Below are 18,035 nucleotides of genomic sequence, written 5' to 3' on the forward strand. Positions count from 1 at the left end.
TTGAGTAATCGTGGTTGAGGGCAAAGGTTGTGCAGCCCTCAGGAGGGGCCTGCAGCCATGCTGCTCCCGGAAGGACGGGAAAAGGAGGATAGCATTCAGAGGCGCTGCTCAGCCCGAGGGCTGGGAGGCATTCCTGTCTGCCAGCAGCTTGGGGTGAGAAAGCTGCCATGAGGACTTTTGAGGAACAGACAGCATGTGTTGTGGAAGCCTTATTTGATGATCTCCTAAACGAGGATGAAGCCGATTTCCGATGCCTGCAGACAGACTCAGGAGGTGAGGCCTGCAGCTCAGTGCAGATCCTTCTTGCTGAGGATGCTGGAGAGATGTAAAGGCAGGAGGTGCAGCTTGGTGCCAGGTGTTGGGGTTTTTTTATCTTGTGATGAGCTCCGAGTTGTGCCCGTGCTGGGGGATAAGTTAAAGTGGGGTGGGGCTGTCAGAAGCCCACAGAGACCACAGCTGCAGCCTGCCTTGGTGGCACCTGGGGGCAAAGTCCCCATCAGCCCCCGCCTGGTTTCCTTCCTCTGGGGCAGATGGGTTGCACCCAGGTGTGGGATGTCCCTGTGGGCCTGCAGCTCCAGCCTGGGCAGTGGGGCAGGATGTGCTGCAGGAGAGCAGGGTGCACGTTACTCTGTTGAAAGGTCCTGTTTTCAGTTCCTTATGGCTTTGTGAAGCTTGGAAATACTTCTGCTGAAGTTCTCGGTGACGGGTATCTCCTTCAGGCTGAACATTCAGAACAAAGAAAACCAAAACCTTTTTATCTCGGCATATTTTTATGGAAAATTTTTTAACAGAGGGAAAAAAAAAAAAAAAAGCAATAACCCCACTTTAAGAAGCTGAGCTGAGAAGTTCTAATGCTTTTATGAGCCTGAAATCTGCGCAGTGTGCCTTTGAAAACCTTCCCAAGTTTGGATCGCTCTGTGGCTCTGTTTTCTTCCTCTCTTCTCTGCCTTGCTGTGCATTACACCCTAAGCCCTCAGCCTGCTCCCTCCTTTCCTTGTTTCAGGGTCTGTGCAGTCTGAGGAAGAGCCAAGTGGTTTTGACCCCGTTATTATTGCCAGTCGTCTGCGGCAGATCGGCGATCAGTGCAACATGGATTTTGAAAGGGTTTCCTCACAGGTTCTTCATGAAGTACTCATGGGGAAGGTAAAGGACACCTCATCCCTCCTGGCCCTGGGCTGCTCTATGTTTGTAGGCCAGCCTGCAGCTCTTCTTGTATTGGAGAACAGCAAAAGCCTAGGGAGGAATGCACCTTGTGCTGTAGGAGGCAGAGATGCCTGAGGAAAAGGGACGTGGCAGCCAGCAGCCTGCCAGCAGGACCTGCTCGGTTCTTTGCCTTTATCCAGATCACTGACCTCTCACAACTTTTCTCCTTGTCTCTTCCAAAGGAGCTGGCTGATTCCAAGACCTGGCACTGCACAGGCTGACCTGTTGTTGCAGGAGATAAGATGCAGTTTAGGGCTGGTGAGGGGGCAAATGCTGTGTGTAAGAGAAAGACTGAAGAGGGGAGACAGTGTGCTCCAGGGAGCAGGGCTTCAGCTTGCCCAGAAGTCAGAGCCAGCACAGTTTTGGTGCGTGTTCTGCTTGTAGTTCTAGTTTAAGGTTCTCTGCAGCTCTGGTTAAAGCTGTCCTGCCTAGGTCTTCAGACATGCTTCCCACTGCTCTCATTTATACAAGCCATAGTAAGGAGAGAGCCCTGCCTTGGGCATCCTGTGCTGTGTGTGTACCACCAGGAGGCTGTGGGGGACACCTGCTTCAGTTGTGAATACAGTAAATAAATACAAGAATTTAACTGAATGTTGATTGAGAGCCAAGACTTGCTTATTACGCTATCTCTTAAAAAGAAGAAGCTCAAACTGCCCTCTTGATGCTTGCAGATGGAGAAATTTGGGGCTGCTGTGGATTCTCTCTGCAAAAGGTGGAGTGACCAGAACCCTGAGCTGGTCTATGAGAGAGCTTTTCTCTCTGTTTCTGTGAAACTGATGATGTATATTCTTAAGAAAGGAGCTGCTAATGTCAATCCTGGTCACCTCGTAAGAGCGATTAATGAAAATGCTCAAGTGAAAAACTACATTGAGACCCGTGGAGGATGGGTAAGCATGTGAAGTTTGTGGTCCTGTGTGCCTGAGCATTGCTGGCTCCACTCCTTTGTTTCTCTGAGCTTTCCTATGTGCTGTTCTGCCTGGCGTCTGCTCTCAAACCCACTCATCAGCTAACACTGCAAGTAGCTGTGCAAATGGCTTTGCACAATGCCTTGGTGAAGATCTACTGAAGTCAGCACCAAACTTCCCATCTGCTTCTCTGCGTCAGGAGTTAATTCCTTATCACAGTGCCTTGGGAGCTAAGCTTGCTGCATTAGTTTGTAATCAAAGTACTGGGGATTATTCATACAAAAAGCACTTTCCTGCTCATGTGGCTCTATGGACACCACCTGGTGTGTTTTATTGGTGGAACAATGCAGTCAGGCTGGGAGAGGTCGCAGTGGAAGATGCCAAGCGTGCCTTGCCTTCCTGCATCTTTCCTGTTCTGCCAGCAACTTCAGACCCACCTGAAATCTTTCCTCTAAAATATACACAAGGGTTGGTTTTTTTGTTTGTTTGTTTCCAGGAGAAGTTGGACAACTGAGAGACAACCTTCCAGAATGTGAAGCTGGGATTTTCATTGATTTAACTGGGACAATTGCTTTTATATTTCTTCAGGAGATTGCTAGAAGAACCGTAATTTGTAAAGAAATTCTGTATCACTACGAATAAAAAGGAATAAATGTTTGCTGTTATTTGTTTTTCTTCTTGCATTTCTCATAAATGTGGCCATGAAAGTGGGCTTGGGATGCCACGATTTGGACAAGCGTCCCGACGAAGATCCCATACTGCTGTGTGTTCATGAGGCTCCAGGAGGCTCTCAGCAGTCGGAGCACCCAGGTGTGGGGCACCCAGCTCTGGCCCCCAGCTCCTGACCCTCTTTGTCGCGCAGCCACGAGCACGCGTGGTTCTACATGGAGGCACTAGGGCCCAGAGCTGTGTTTTGTTTTGTTGTTTGGCCACGGTATCTGTTACGCACTAATTTCCTTTAAGGCTGATGATGAAGTCAGTAAACCACAGCCTGCAGCGAGTGCTCTGTGCGCTGGTGCTTTCCGCTGTGACTTGCACTTGACATGTTCACTCCTGCTCTCGGCAGGCCAGCCTCGCTCCATCTCTTCCAGCATGGACCAAAGGGAAATCCTGCTGCAGAACCTGGAAAGAGCCCAGAGCAAGAAGCTCAACCAAGAAGCATTTGCAGATGAGTTTTTGGTAAGTTTGCTTTAAGGTACAGATCTGTGTTTGAATTTATTTAAAAGAGATCTGCTCGGTCAGCACTCCACAGATGGGAGATGAAACTTTGCATGTGACAATAAGATTTTGAATGCATTTTTAAGCAAAAAGAGATGTGGGAGTTAACTAGAGTAAAAAGAATGTAAAGACAGAAGAGTAATCTAATGGTTTGCATTCAAAGTGAAACTGTTTGTTTTTTAAAATAATTTACCAAGTGCTTCCTGTTTTCTGCTGAGCGAATTCTCTTGTCTGGATACAGTTTCGGTTTGCCCTGTTGCTGCAGTGGGGACATGCTGAGGAGAGCGATAGTGCCGCTCTTCTCTGCTGCAATAGGCTGCATCTGTGATGTGTGCTCCTGTTGGGAAGCTCTAGTTGCTATGCAAGACAGTTCTTTGCTTTTTTTTGTCTCACTAGAAGCCCCTCAGTCACACCCCCTGCAGAACAGGGCATGAGCATTCAGATAGGTGCTTGTGGACCTGAGGTTGGTCGTGCCATGGATGTACGGCACCCTGGCCAAGGCAGGAGGGCTGTGCTGACTGCTTCTGCAGCCTCCAGCACTGTGCTGCGTTACATGGAAGGCTCAGGCATTCACCTGGAATGAGTGCATGTGCCTTAATATCTGCTAGTGCTCCTGCCTCCTCCTGGAAGCAAATTTCTTATTTCTTAAAGGCTAAACTAGCAGAAATTGTTGGTGGCTCTTGTCTTCCCCAACGTTCTGCAGTATCTGGCTGGTGAAAATCTGTGCAGTATCCAGGTCTGCTAGCTCTCTGCCAGCCTTGTGGTTGTTTGGCTGGGAGGGCTGAGCCTCAGATGGCAATGCACAGTCCCGTGCTGATGGCTGGTGATGGCTCCTGGTGGGCCGATGGGAGAGTCTGGGCTGCTCCAAGCACTGCTCAGCTTCAGAAGACATAGGGAAGGGCTAAACTAGTGCATCTGTAAGGCCTGAGATGTCTCAGACAAATACCAGGACAAACACTGGCCCCTACTTCTCCCCCAAGGGCTGTGCCAGGCAGCAAGTCTGGGGGCTGCTCATCAAACCCATGAGATCCAGCCCTGCTCTGATGCGCCAGTGAAATCTTCACTTCAAACACTTGGGAAAAGCTTAGTGCTCTACTTCCAGCTGTCTGGGCTGGAGGGAAGTGATTAATCTGAGCCTGCAGTAACAGTCGGTTGTTCCACGGAACAAAGCACTGTCACAGGCTGCTGGATTTTCCCCCTTGCTGGGCTGGGGCAGGGCTGTGAGGCAGCAGGGGTGGTGAGCCTGGTGTGTGTGGTTCCAGCAGCCCAGTGCAGCCTCTGTTCTGACAGCAGCATGTAGGGGAGGTCAGGGCTGCATTTCCTCTGGGACTGGGGAGAAATCTTCCCTGAATGCCCTGAGCTGTTGGCCACTTTTGCAAGCACAGATAATTGGAATGAACTGTGTTCCAAACTTGGGATAAATGTTGGATCCGTGCTGCTGCCTCCCCTCTCTGTGTGAACAAGAGCATATTGTGGTCATATTGCTGGAAATGATAGAGCTTTTCTGTTTGAGTCTCTGTTTTCTGTGTGTACAGTCCTACTGCTCCCACTTGCTTTCTCATATGTAGTCATTTTCCAGCAGTCCTAACTCAGTTCACGCAGGGACAGAAATAAAGCGATTTGGAACCATGAGGACCGGCCCAGTGCTGAGTGGCTGTATTCCTTGGTATCCAAACTGGGAAGAGGGGGCTATGCTGGAAGGATGGTTGGGGATGCTGGGGAAGGTTGCATATTGAACCCCCAGATCAGTGCCTGAAGCTTTGGATCCCTACTACCATTCCTGCCCATGTGCTGCCATTGGAGCACGTTGCCTCACAGAACCACAGGATGGCCCGGGTTGGAAGGGACCTCAAGGATCGCGAAGCTCCAACCCCCCGCCACACGCAGGGCCACCAACCTCCACATTTCACACCAGCCCAGGCTGCCCAGGGCCCCATCCAACCTGGCCTTGAACACCTCCAGGGATGGACAGGGCATCACAGCCTCTCTGGGCAGCTGTTCCAGCACCTCACCACTCTCATAGCAAAGAATTTCCCCCTGACATCCAACTGAAATCTTCCCTCCCTCAACTTCAAACCATTTCCCCTTGTCCTGCTGTTATCTCCCCTTTCCAAGAGTTGATTCCCCTCCTGTTTGTAGGCTCCCTTTAGGTACTGCAGGCTGCAATGAGGTCACCCCACAGCCTTCTTTTCTCCAGGCTGAACAAGCCCAGCTCCCTCAGCCTGTCTTTGTAGTGGAGGTGCTGCAGCCCCCTGATCATCTCTGTGGCTCTTCTGTACCCTCCGAGTGCTCCAGCACACACCAGCAGCACAGCACAGCCATCTCCTCCACCCATTTGATCACAGAGCTATTTTGGCTCGGTGACCCCGGGACCAGTATGTTTTTCCTGTGAGCAGTGAAGCTGAACCATTGTTTCCACTTCCTGCTATAACTCACGTGGGTGACCGTGAAGTGTATGCAAGGCACGAGATGCTCCACCACCTCACAGCTCAGGTGTGTCAGCGGTCCTTTCCTGCTTCTCTTCAGCCCTTTTGCATCATTCTTTCACCAAGGCACAGAGTGCTGAGGATTTTCTTTTGTAAATCTGCTTCCGTGGACCCAGTGATGACGTTGGAGAGAAGTTCTCTGAAGGCATTGCTCTACGTACTTGGAAGGGCCTTCAGAGTGTCAGACTGCAGAGATACCAGCTACAGAAATGGTCTTTTCTTTTAAATCGCAGCTGTCCCTTGATGGCAAGAAAGAATACAGCAAGAATGGTGCTTTCAAAGCCAGTGGCAATGAACGGTGTGTGTTATTTACAGGCTGATATCAAGGAAATTAAATTCTACACTTAATAAGTGAAAATATGCTCAAACTCTCCAGGAGTGCACAAGCTTTGTACTGGCAGTGAAAGAGATCAGAGATTCACATCTCTCAGAGCTTCTCCTAGGAATTCTTCTCCTCCTTTCTCTCTCATCACTGTATACAACTGCTTCACTTGTGCCTCTTTAATTGCTTGTGCATTGCTGTTTGCAACTGCAAATAAGAGCATTTTTACCAAAGTGAGAAGAGTCGATTACTTCATCTGTCTTTTCTGATGTTGTTTGTTGGAGGTAGTTTCATGCTGTTACTCCTATCAATGCTTTCTATACTACACTCGTGAGGGTGACGCTTTATGTGCTGTATAAATACATCCCCTCCCTTCAGAAGCCCACATGCCCCCACCTCCCATGGCTTCATACACATTTTCCACTCTGGGTCTCTTAGGTGGCTTCTGCTTCTATTCTTGGTCTGAGTACTTTGAGAAAAGCCTCTCCGAAAAGAACTAATGGTGTAAATTTTGCTTTGTGGTGGTGAGCCTGACTCCCAGAGACCTTCACACGTGCTATCTAGTAGTGCTGTACATTTGCACATTTGCTGTAACTTCTTCCATTCTTTTACCGCAGAAGCTGAAAAGGCAGTCAACAAAATATAGGTCGGATAAGATCTACCCTACAGCGACAGCTGAGTGCCCAGAGAACATCAAGAAGAACAGATACAAAGACATCTTGCCCTGTAGGTTGGAAATTGCAAGTGTTACTGTTCAGGCTTCCTTTCTATGCTGTGAGAGAGCAGGAGGGGCTCAGTGCCACAGGAGACATACATTAACATTGCTGCTACTTCTCCTGCTTTTGTGCCTGCAGATGACCACAGCAGAGTGGAGCTATCCCTAATCACATCAGATACAGATTCTCATTACATCAATGCCAACTTCATCAAGGTATTGCTTCTTTCACGGTGCTCTACAGTGTAAACGTGTTTGCAGGCTGCTGGAGCTCCCCGGCCACCCCACGCCATGAGGAGCAGGTCCTGTAGCTGTGGCTACAAGCAGACGATGCAGTTGGTAGCTGCCATGCTGTGCAATGAGGCCAAAAGATGTAGAGGTTCTGCACGGTGAGCCCTTCAGGAGCAGCACAGAGGCACCAGGCCCAGCACCACACACCTACTGGGTTAGAAGCTTGCGGCTTGCAGCCCCCGCTTCCTGCCAGGCTGGGGGACAGCACAAAACTGCCTGTGGCCAGGCTGGCCTGCCCGAAACCAGGGTGCTGATGGCCGGAAGCTGAGCAGCTCTGCTCAGCTCTGCAGTGAGCAGCAGGAAAGTCACTGCAGGCTCCTCTGGCAGCTCTGGGTGCTAGGACAGACGTTGCTTCCAGCCCAGCCTCCTGGCTCTGGCTCTGCTTTTGCGACATCTTCACAGCTTGGCTTCTGATTGCTTCATTTAATTTAGGCGCCTAAAATGTAATGTATAGAAGCCCCCCTTTTTGACCTCATAGGGTAGAATTAGGATTCGGAAAGAGATGATTTTTATTTCTGTTGGTGAGCTGTGCAAATGTATCTTCATGTCCGATTTAAACAGGGAGTCTATGGGCCGAGAGCATACATTGCAACCCAGGGTCCTCTCCCCACCACTGTCACTGACTTTTGGAGGATGATTTGGGAGTATGAAGTCCTGGTAAGATGCGGATTCATGTTTGTTTGTTTTATTGCATTAAAAGTTGTCTTTAAAAGCAACTAGAATTCCTTCGTGACTGAAGAGATGGTGGTAGCACCAGGGCAGCACTCGGGTGCTCTGTGTGACCCGTGTCCTTCCTGTGAGCTGGGATGTTGCTGCTCCTGCTGCCCTCCTGCTGCATCCAGCTCTGTGCTGGGAAGGTCTGGAGCTGTGGGTGGTGTCCTGCGTTTGCGTTGTCTGACACTGGGGATGGCAGTCCACATACCTCCTTTGTGGCTAATGAGCAGCCCCAGACAACGGGACTGATTTCTCTGCCTGGATAAAAAAACTCTTCTAACAAACCTTCTTTCTGCAGATCGTGGTCATGGCCTGCATGGAGTTTGAAATGGGAAAGGTGAGTAACATACTGAGTTGGCTGTGTTGCAGCAGGGCCAGAACAAGGTTTTTATTAAATCTCACTGGGGACAGCAAGTTTCCATTTGATACAAACGGTTCCTTGAGTCTCCTGTGGCAAATCCTCAAACCATCTCCAGTAACGTAACCAGCCTCGCTGGCAGGTAAACAAGCCTAGCTCCTGCCTGAGGATTCCAGCGATGGGGCGGGCAGAGGTTGGTCAGCAGCAGCAGCAACAGCACAGCCTGCTGCACCTGCTGGGCAAAGAGATGGGAGGTGCTTCGTGTGGGCAGCAATGAATAACCAGACATTTGCTTCTTGCAACAGAAAAAATGTGAGCGGTACTGGGCAGAGGTGGGCGACCCCTCCCTGCAGTGCGGCCCCTTTTCCGTCACCTGTGTGAGTAAAGCACCTTCACACCACACACAGCACGTGCACTGCAAACTGCTGCCATCTGCAGAAAATGTGACTCTACTTATTGTTCTGCAGGAAGCTGAAGAAAAGAAAAATGAATACGTGATCAGGACTTTAAAAGTGACCCTGAATGAAGTAAGTAGGAAAGTCAAGGCAGGAAAAGCATCTTGGGTGGCTTAATTATAGAAATAATATTAAAATACATTGCACTTTGCAGAAAGTTCTGTGCTCCTGGGCGTGGGGGTTTAGATTCAGCAGTAGCTGAAGGAATTATGAGACTGGAGGAATTATGAGACTAAAAAAACAATTAACTCAAACTTTGATGTCTGAAACTGTTTGACAGTTGTAACAAATTAGATCATGGGTAAGCCAGGCTAAAAGGCAGTATGGAGAACCCCATAAGGTGGCAAGGTGTCCCTTGGAGCAAGAGCAGCTACAAATTGCACTTGCAGCTTGCAGCCTCTGCTCGTCAATAGAGCACAGAATTAGAGGTGGCTCAGCACACCAGCTCACCTCGCTGTGCTGATGGCCACTCGGTGTCCTGCCAGCTGTTCTCTGCCCCCGCAGGCAGCGCGCACCATCCACCAATTCCACTACCAGAACTGGCCTGACCACGACATTCCCTCTTCCATTGACCCCATTCTGGAGCTCATTGGCGAGGTTCGCTGCTACCAGCCAGATGACAGCATCCCCATCTGCATCCACTGCAGGTGAGTGTGCGCAGGGCAGGCTGTGCCCTGTGCCTGCCTGGCTTCCCCACAGGGATGGGTGCTGCAGTCTGTGGGCTGTGCTGTCTGTGGCGTGGGATGCAAGGCTGCAAGCTTTTCTTAATACCCTTGTTGGAGAATATAGCCTGCCCAACTCTGATCTTTGCGAGCAACCCTTCTGTGACTCTCGTTGCAGTGCTGGCTGTGGGAGAACAGGAGTTGTTTGTGCCATTGACTACACCTGGAAGCTGCTGAAGGATGGGGTAGGTGTCATCCCCCCATGTGTACTCACCACCCGTGTGCTGCCCTTTGTTGTTGCTGCACTCTCTTCCCTCTGCAGCCTGGTGCAAACAGCAGCACTGCAGTGCAGCTGTGCAGGCAGGTTGGAGACCTTCCTGCTACTGCTGCTCTTGGCTTGGACTTCAGCTTGCAGAGCTTGGCTTGGCACTGGCCTTCAATCTTCAATACAAGTTTACTACTGTTTGTTTCTCCACACTTCAGTATCAGACCTGCTCTCATTTTCAAGTCTTAATAATTTCTCTTTCTTGCAAGATTGTTCCAGTGAACTTCAGTATATTCAGTCTGATCCAGGAGATGCGCACACAAAGGCCTTCGATAGTGCAGACCAAGGTATGCCCAGGAAATTCTGTCCACTAGTATACACACAGAACTGAAACCTCAATACCACCCAGGAGGACTCACAGCAAGGAAGCACAGAAAGGCTGTAGGACTGGGAGGGGGTGTGCAGTTGTTCTGTAAGGTCCATTTTCTGAGCGGAAGAATGATTTTGCAGAAATGAGTTTCTGACCACTTCTCTGTAGACAGCTGGGACAGTTTGGTGCTTGCAGAGACATTTTTTGAATGCTTATGCTATGAAACAAGTGACCATCCGGGAAACAAAGTGGAAACTCTTCTCAAGTGAGGCCGATTGAAGAGGAAGCTCGGTGCAGAACAGCGCTGGGCGCAGCTGACAAAAAAAAAAACAACAAATGCTTTGGTCTCAACCCTGTGGAAACTGCAGCTTCTACTTCTTCTGAGAACTCGTCCTGCCACCAGACCACAAAGTGGCAGCTTCTCACAGGGGCTGATGTTTGATTTGGGTGATAGGTGACCACTGGTGACACGTACTGCAGGTGCTGCCTTTCACATCTCTTTCATTTGTTGAATGCAGGAGCAGTACAAGCTGGTTTACAATGCCGTCATTGAGCTCTTCAAAAGGCAGATTGAAGCACTGGATGCCCAGGAAGATTCTGCTTCTCTACAGGTAAAAGGACAAATGTCACCAGGACAAATGCACAGCCTCTTGTAGCCTGAGGCACACCAGGTTTAATCTTGATTCCTACTGCAGAATGTATAAGATAAATAAGCCACATTTTGCCCTATTTATTCATAATTACATTGTAACAGAAGCCTCCAACCTATCGAAGCACTTATGCGGCCCCTGGTTCCTTACCTGCCATTTCATCTTGTGAAGAGCCAGGCCAAAGTATTTCAAATCTCATGCACCTCTGAGAGAACATGCTCCTGGTATGGAGTTCTGTAAACAGGAACAGCCCAAACACCAACAGCTTCTCCTAATTCTCTGTCTGGTAATGCAGCACAAGCATTACCTTGATGCTGTAGCTGTTTGCAGTCTTGTAGAAATGAAGAAGTTAAGAATTGCCACTCTTAAGTAAAACTGGAAAGTTAGCTTATATTGCCAAAGGTGCTGTCTAAAGCATGTGGATCAGGATCTCATGATGGGATTCACATCTCAGTTTTCCCATAGTATTCACCAGAGCTGAGTGGGAGAATTGCTGGAAAATGCCTTCTGCGTGTGTAGCGATGGTCAGTAAGCAAAGGAGATGCAGGGCTAGATTGACACAAAATGCAGAGAATGGTGCAATTCTGGATGTGGCTTTGGAGATGTTGGCCAAAGCTCCCACCTGCCTGAAGCTCAGTGCCTTCTGAAAGCACCTCATGGAGCACGGGTGACAGTCACATGCCAAAGCATCACAGATGAAATCAGCACCTGCACAGCATGGCTGAATGGCACTGAGGGTCTTAAGCAGAGCTCAGGCAATTCTGCAGGTGTTTGACACAGCTGGATCATTGTCTGGCCCTTGGCACTCTCATCTCAGAAAGGTGTGGTCAGGAAGAGCTGTTCAGGATGATCTGCCCTCAATATTCAGTGCCAAATTGGTGTTTTCGTTCTGGTGTTTGTCACTCCCAAACTCCATTTAACCATTAAAAGTAGTTGGCAGAAATTCTGTCTCCTGAAATTGCATTTTTGTGCTCTTTGTATTCTTTTTCTTCACTCTCTTGCTTTCTTTCATCAGGTTCTAACAAGGCATCCTGAACCCAAGCCACTGCTGAGCCCTGTGGAAGATATTTATTCTCTGAGTAGTTTGCTAACCTGGTAAGGTCACCACCCAAGTGTCCCTCGTATTTTCTATTACCCCTATTATTTCAAGAAGATGCACTTCTCGTGTGTATTTTGTGGTATCATAGAATCATCAAGATTGGAATACACCACTAAGATTGCAAAAAGGTCCTCCTGCGTTCATCATTTAATGGTGGCCAAACAAGGCTTCCCTGTCACTCCATGCTGAACCAGGCGGGCTCTGTGCTCCCAGAGGACAGATCTGCCCTTACAAGCAATGTTCTGGGGCCTTGTTAATAGGCTAACAGATTCCTGAGTGCTCGACACCTCTGACATCATGCTGCCATGCTTTGTTGCAGCTCAGGACGAGAGGACCACGATGAGCACCAACGCCTTCCTCCACTGGTACAAAATGAAGCGCCACTGACATCCCTGTCTGCCACAGCAGCACGGGGCAGCTCTGGGGACACAGGCCCTTCCATCAGACCAGCGGTCTCTGTCGGCACTCTGAATGTTAGCGGCGCCAGACACGCAGCTGCTGTCAAGATGTGGGGTGCAGGAGAAGCCCTGCAGAAGCACCGCAGTTTGCAGTTCAACAGCAGGTCCTCTGAGCAGCTGCTGCTGGACCTGGAGCTGCAGGGAACAGGCAGGAAAGGGGCCCATGGCAAAGTACCTCTGGCACGGACCACATCGATACCTTTTGTGCTGGCACAGCAAAGAGAAGTCTGGGCTTGTGATGGAGGGAATGCAAAACCCACTTCGAATTCTCAGTCACCAAATGCCTGTTGTTCAGGCTTCCAGGTGAAGGAGCAGGATGTACTTTCCTTTTCCCCTGCTGAGCTGAACCACTCAAGCCAAATAGCAGACAGTCCCCCTGGCCACAGGAACTGCAGGCAGTGTCCTTACCCTTACTGTTGTTCAGCAGAAGACCCCTACTTCTCTTCACTCTCCCCAGAAGAGCTGCCATCCCCAGAGCCACCTGTTGGGCAGGATGCACTGGGCCCTCCTTGCACAGTGCCCACCGCCCCACTGCTCTGGCCTGCATCCCACCACGCTGCCCAGCCAAGCACTGTGAGGACATCCTCTCTGAGTAAGTGCTGTGGGTGATGAGAGCAGTCCTTCAGCATCTGGCAGTGTCTGGGGAGGGCCTCACGAGGTTTCATCCCACCTTACTTCAGGATTTGGTGCACAAGTCTTCTCACTATTCAGATGCCAGAGGCGCTGGGGAACTTAAAGGAGCTGCAGTGCAATCAAGCAGCAGTGGTGCTGCGCACTGAGGGACTTTGAGTGAGGGGGCATGCAGTAACACCCTGTGCCATAGAGCTCTTTGTCAGAGCTGCTGGGAGGGCACCTGGGGCACACATCCAGCAGCAGGTGAGAGGAGCTGAGTACTATTTGGATTTTAGGTACAGCTCAGAGAGGTTTATGATAATCTCTGGTGGTCAGCTGGGTGGAGCAGCCTCTGCACAGGTCTGCAGTTCTGTGGTGCCATGCAGTAACCTGCCCACATTTCCTCCATTAGACATCCTGCCCCAGACAGATGATGACGATCCTCCACCCCTGCCAGAGCGAACTCCTGAGTCCTTTATTGTGGCCAGTGAATCAGGTAAGTGCATTTAGCAGTGCAGGGTCTGACATCTGCTCTGAGGGCACTTCTCAGCTTCTGGGGGATCAGAGCAGTGCCTTTGCTCCATCTGCCTGGGATGAGAAATGTCACCTTGTTTTGTCTCCAGCAGAACTTCCCCTGGCCACCTCAGATTTTCAGTTTCCACCTATACACGAAAATACTGGAACCTCCTTGGAGCAGAGTAGTGTGTCTCCCTCAGTGACGTTTAATGACTCAATGAGACTGAGACCAAGTAAGGTAAATAAGTGCCGTTTTATCTCTTCTCCAGCACTGTCACTGTGTCAATTTCCTTATACGCTATCCTTGTTTTTCATTTCCAGAGTTTAAAGCTTCGGAGCCCACACTCAGGTACAATCATTGGGTACAAGGTCTATTTTTAATAGAACCTGCTTTAAATTATGCCAGATTTAGTAAATGTCACTAGGAACAATGCTCTGTCCAACAGAAATTTTCTGCAATAAAATAGATCTAAACAGTTCTGCAGCCAGATGAACTCGTGGTTTTGAATTTCCTCATCAGCCCCTGCATCACTGGCTGTATTTCATGATGACGCCCCTTGCAGCCTCCTCAGGCTAAGGGTCATCACGTCCTCTTACTGCATGTTTTGTGTTTCCTTTGACACAATGGAGATACACAGGATAGAGTTCTGCAGTCGCAGTGAACAGATACATGCATTTTCAAAGCAGGTACACAACCCTCCTGCCTTTGCTTTCTCAGAGACAAACCGGGATTGCTCCAGCTCTCCTCCCCCACTTCCTGAAAGAACCCCAGAGTCGTTCGTTCTCGCTGATGGAGAAAGTAAGTGATGATTTATTTTCCCAGCATTTTACTGAGATTCATACTTGCATCTAATCCTGTAATAACAGTGGCCCATTTGTTCCAAATATTACCAACAGACTGAACTATAGGAGAGGTAAGCAGATACAAAGGAAGCAATTCCCTGTTGGGAATTTCTGCAGCTGCTGCGTTAGAGAAATCAAAAAGCAGCAACAAAGCACTGAGAAAAGAACGGAGAGGATTCATGAATGACCACAGAAAGTGTTCTGCTGTATGTTCCCAGGTCTGCAGCTTCCTGGAAGAAGTTCTACAGCTAGTTCTTGGGACTTGAGTAATGGAGCTTCTGAAACATCATCAAAAGAGCCTGTGAAATGTTTCAGGAGAAGCAAGGTAAACAAACAAAGAAACCAGAAGCACCTGCACAAAAGCTACAGGTGAAGGAGATGGTGAGAAGAGGCTTTTCTAGCAACAGCTACTGTTGCTTTCTGACTCCTAACCTAAAAACAGCATGCTTTGAGAGCACTCCTCAGTTTAAAGCAAGGAAACAAGTCTAATAATAATGCTGTGTTGTAGAATTGTAGATGCAACCTGTGCCCAAAAGGAACAGAGCCACACATTCATGGCTGTGAATGGCTCTGTCTCAGCATTCATAAGCACCAGTTCTGGAAAAAAATTGCTTGAGTGGAGTCTCAATTCCCATGTAGGACTGGGAATTCTGTTCATCACCATGGCTCCAGTTAATGATCCTCATAAGAAATTGTACTTTGGGATGTTATGGTTGAGCAGAAAAGCATTTGAAGAAAACAGTAAACTTGCAATTTTTGTTTTGTTTTGTTTTTAACAAAGCTTTTTTTTTTCTTTTTGCAGAGTTTGAAAATATTCAAAAACGTGAGAAAAAGTAAGTCATTCAGAATAACCTCAATGATTTTATCATTCCATCAAATGCTCTCAACGTGGCAGAGAGTGGAACTGTGGGGAATGCGATTGACCTGAGCCCCATTCTGGATTCTGCCTCACCTATCTGGAGCATAAATGAGGATTTTCTCATGAAGTTCCCTTTGATCTAAACTTAAAGTTTATCTTGAAAACAGGGCTGCTGAAAACTGTTCAAAGCACTGCTGAGCAAACGTTTTCCCGACAGCACTGCAGTAGCGCATTCACTCCCTACTATGAGCAAATAATTCAACCCTTTACAAGGGGAGATAACAGCAGGACAAGGGGGAATGGTTTGAAGTTGAGGGAGGGAAGATTGAGGTTGGATGTCAGGGGGAAGTTCTGTGCTGTGAGGTGGTGGAACAGCTGCCCAGAGAGGCTGTGATGCCCCGTCCATCCCTGGAGGTGTTCAAGGCCAGGTTGGATGGGGCTCTGAGCAATGTGGAGGTTGGCAGCCCTGCTTGTGGCAGTGGGGTTGGAGCTGATGATCCTCGAGGTCCTTTGCAATTCTATAACTCTACAGAATAATGTCTTAAAAAATGTGCAGCATTTGAGCAGCGTTAACGCAGAGAGTGCTTTGTGCGGACTGCAGCTCTATGTGTGGCAGTGTGTTCTCCTGTAGGGCTGTGAAAACCCAGTTCTTCAGGGGGTTACGATGGTCACTAACTGTGTCAGTACAATTTTGTGCTTCCAGGCGTCTGTACTGCATCTTCACTGACAAAACCATCAGAATCTGCACCTTCAAATCATCTGAGCTCTTTCTTTAATTTTGGTATGTATTCATGTCGTAGCGGGAGGATTTGTTGCTAACTACAGTGTCAGACTGTATTTGTAGTTTTTGCACCAGCTGAATGCAGGCTGTTGCTTCAAGTAAACGACGTCTTAAATTCTGGGAGAATTTAAATTACAAGTGTTTTGAAAAACCCCGTTGCTTTAGGAAATTACACGGTCCGTATCTGTAAGATGCTACATTTGTTGCATTTTATTTTATTTTTTCCTAGGCTTTGCGAGTCGATTTTCAAAACCGAAAGGATCAAGAAACCCACCACCAGCGTGGAACATTTAGGTAAACCTCGTAGATTTGGTGTCACAGAGGTGTGAATACCTTCTGATATGCCACGAGTGCTCACTTCAGGAAGGTTTCCATCAACATGAACACACAAAACGTGTCGCATGATATCTGCAGATGAGGCACTACTCGCACGTTCTTCAGCTGAAGATCTGAAGTACAGGAGCACGCGTAACTACCGGCAGCTGAGCGCTTTCAGTTAAATCACAATGGGGCGGACATCAAACCCAGGAACGGATATTTCATCCTAACGAGTCATCAATTTTTGTTGCGTTTTGGGATGTTTACTTCAGAACGGTAGATTTGAGCTTTCTGAAAGAAAACACTGAACTGTGAGTGATTCCAGTGAGCGCTGCTGAATGGTACAGAGGTCCGAGGGACCGAACCACCACAAGGAGCTGAGACCTGCAGACGCCGTGTCACTGTTTCCTTCTGTGTTTCCATCACTTGAACTGAAAGGGAATTAGTATCTCAAACTGTATTTTTCCCCTCACATTTAACGTTCTTTTTTCTTATCTGAATCAGATTATTTTTCCTGTTTTTCGGTTAACAAAGATACTGCAGGACTGTGGAACCTGCAGCCCTCACTATACGAAAACCCACACAGCGATCCCAGCGCCCACAACTGACACCCGTTTGTATTTAATATTTTTACGACGCGGGAAACTCTGAAAGCCATATCCAAATTCGGGAATGGCTTATTTAATCTAGGAAGTATTTTATGATGTGTGACAAATGCTGTGTAAATAAATAAAGTTTATTTATGGGCCGGGAATTCACCCGCGCACGCAACACCGCAAGAGCGCCTCTGAGGAACCGCCGCCTTCCCGCCCTCCGCGCGCCGCCCGCTGCACCCGCTAACGCAGCGGCGGGCACGTGACCCTGTCACGTGACGCACGGCCGCCCCGCCACCGCCTACTACCGTCGTGCCGGCGCCCACGCATGCGCCCGCGGGCGGACTACACTTCCCGGCGCTCCGCCGCAAACTACAACTCCCAAGGGGCGCCGCGCGACGCCTGCGCAGTGCCGGCTGGCGCTCGGGCCATTTAAATGTGTGTGAGGGAGACTGTGAAATGGCTGCGCAGGTCGCTGCGGTGCGCGCCGTATCCCGGGCCCCGGAGGAGCCGCCCCCGCTGCCCTCGGGGGAGCGGCCCGGCCGGCCTCGGGGCGGCGGGCGGCGGCGGCGGGCCGCTCCCGGCGAGGCGGCCGGTGGCAAGCGGGCCCGGCTGAGCCAGCCTCTGCTGGCGGGGCCCGGCCCGGCGGAGCCGCTGCCCCCGGCCGCCCTGCCCGCCGCCGCCGGGCTCTTCGCCTTCTCCCCGCTCAGCCTGCCGCCGCCGACCGCCGCGCTCGAGGAGCGCCGTCACCACCACCACCGGCATCGCCCCGAGCCCGGCCGCCCCGCCGCCGTGCAGCCGCAGAAGGCGAGGCGGGGCAGCCCCGCGGACGGAGCGGCCGGGCGGCCCAGCAAGCGAGGTGAGAGGGGAGCGGCGGCCGCTCGCGCTCCCGGCCCGGCCTCGGCCGCAGCCTGCGGGACCCCGGCGGAGCCCGCCCGCCGCCACGTCCCCCGGAGGCGGCCCCGCGCCCGGGCGCGCCGCGCTCGGCCTCCCGCACAGGCGAAGGCGGGAGGAAAGGAAACGGCGCTTCCGTGCGCTGGGAGCGCGGTGTGTGCGGGCAGCCCGAGCCGCGGCCCGGCCCGCTGCTGACCTACGGCGGGTCGCAGCTCGGGGCTGAGCGTGGAGCTGCGGATCCGTTGGCAGCTGCTGCTGCTCGGAACTGTCTTCGGTGTGGATCCGGAGTGCGAATGCTTCCGAAGCGAAGCCTTCTTCCTGCTAGGCTTGCCTTAGCAGAACTGAGGAGCAGCTTGTTGTTTCTTTACTAAATGTTTCAGAGTTTCACGGTTAAGAATCTGTATTTAAGTGGTGTTTTTTTTTTTTTTTTTTTTTTTTTTTTTTTTTT

At 50.1% G+C, this 18,035-nt stretch overlaps 3 protein-coding genes across 4 annotated transcripts in view; all 3 read left to right on the forward strand.

Moving 5' to 3' along the window:
* Positions 1-21: 21 nt before the first annotated feature.
* Positions 22-2,773, forward strand: BCL2L15 (BCL2 like 15). Its single transcript, XM_042884402.1, has 4 exons — positions 22-273; positions 1,004-1,143; positions 1,875-2,090; positions 2,605-2,773. Exons 1-4 carry the CDS (start codon positions 168-170, stop codon positions 2,620-2,622), a joined length of 480 nt encoding a protein of 159 aa, XP_042740336.1. The 5' UTR covers positions 22-167; the 3' UTR covers positions 2,623-2,773.
* A 372-nt stretch (positions 2,774-3,145) lies between these two features.
* On the forward strand, positions 3,146-16,906 carry PTPN22 (protein tyrosine phosphatase non-receptor type 22). Of its 2 annotated transcripts, XM_042884311.1 has the most exons (22): positions 3,146-3,287; positions 6,752-6,860; positions 6,989-7,065; positions 7,702-7,797; positions 8,153-8,191; positions 8,518-8,589; positions 8,680-8,739; positions 9,172-9,314; positions 9,508-9,574; positions 9,864-9,941; positions 10,483-10,575; positions 11,630-11,709; positions 12,033-12,763; positions 13,196-13,279; positions 13,407-13,537; positions 13,621-13,648; positions 14,018-14,098; positions 14,361-14,467; positions 14,945-14,975; positions 15,705-15,782; positions 16,012-16,076; positions 16,197-16,906. In XM_042884311.1, the coding sequence occupies exons 1-21, from the start codon at positions 3,201-3,203 to the stop codon at positions 16,074-16,076; spliced, it is 2,337 nt and encodes a 778-aa protein (XP_042740245.1). In that variant the 5' UTR covers positions 3,146-3,200; the 3' UTR covers positions 16,197-16,906. The 2 variants fall into 2 exon arrangements, with proteins under 2 accessions (XP_042740245.1, XP_042740246.1); XM_042884312.1 differs by having other exon boundaries at positions 13,410-13,537; positions 16,012-16,906.
* A 246-nt stretch (positions 16,907-17,152) lies between these two features.
* RSBN1 (round spermatid basic protein 1) overlaps positions 17,153-18,035 on the forward strand; it is a 16,423-nt gene continuing 15,540 nt past the window's right edge. The window contains exon 1 of the mRNA XM_042884345.1: positions 17,153-17,552. Within this exon, the coding sequence (XP_042740279.1) occupies positions 17,153-17,552 (400 nt within the window). The remainder of the gene's footprint in view (positions 17,553-18,035) is intronic.

Source organism: Lagopus leucura, unplaced genomic scaffold, assembly GCF_019238085.1.
Source record: "Lagopus leucura isolate 7727_CA_CO unplaced genomic scaffold, USGS_WTPT01 Super-Scaffold_100043, whole genome shotgun sequence".
NCBI classification, from domain to species: domain Eukaryota; kingdom Metazoa; phylum Chordata; class Aves; order Galliformes; family Phasianidae; genus Lagopus; species Lagopus leucura.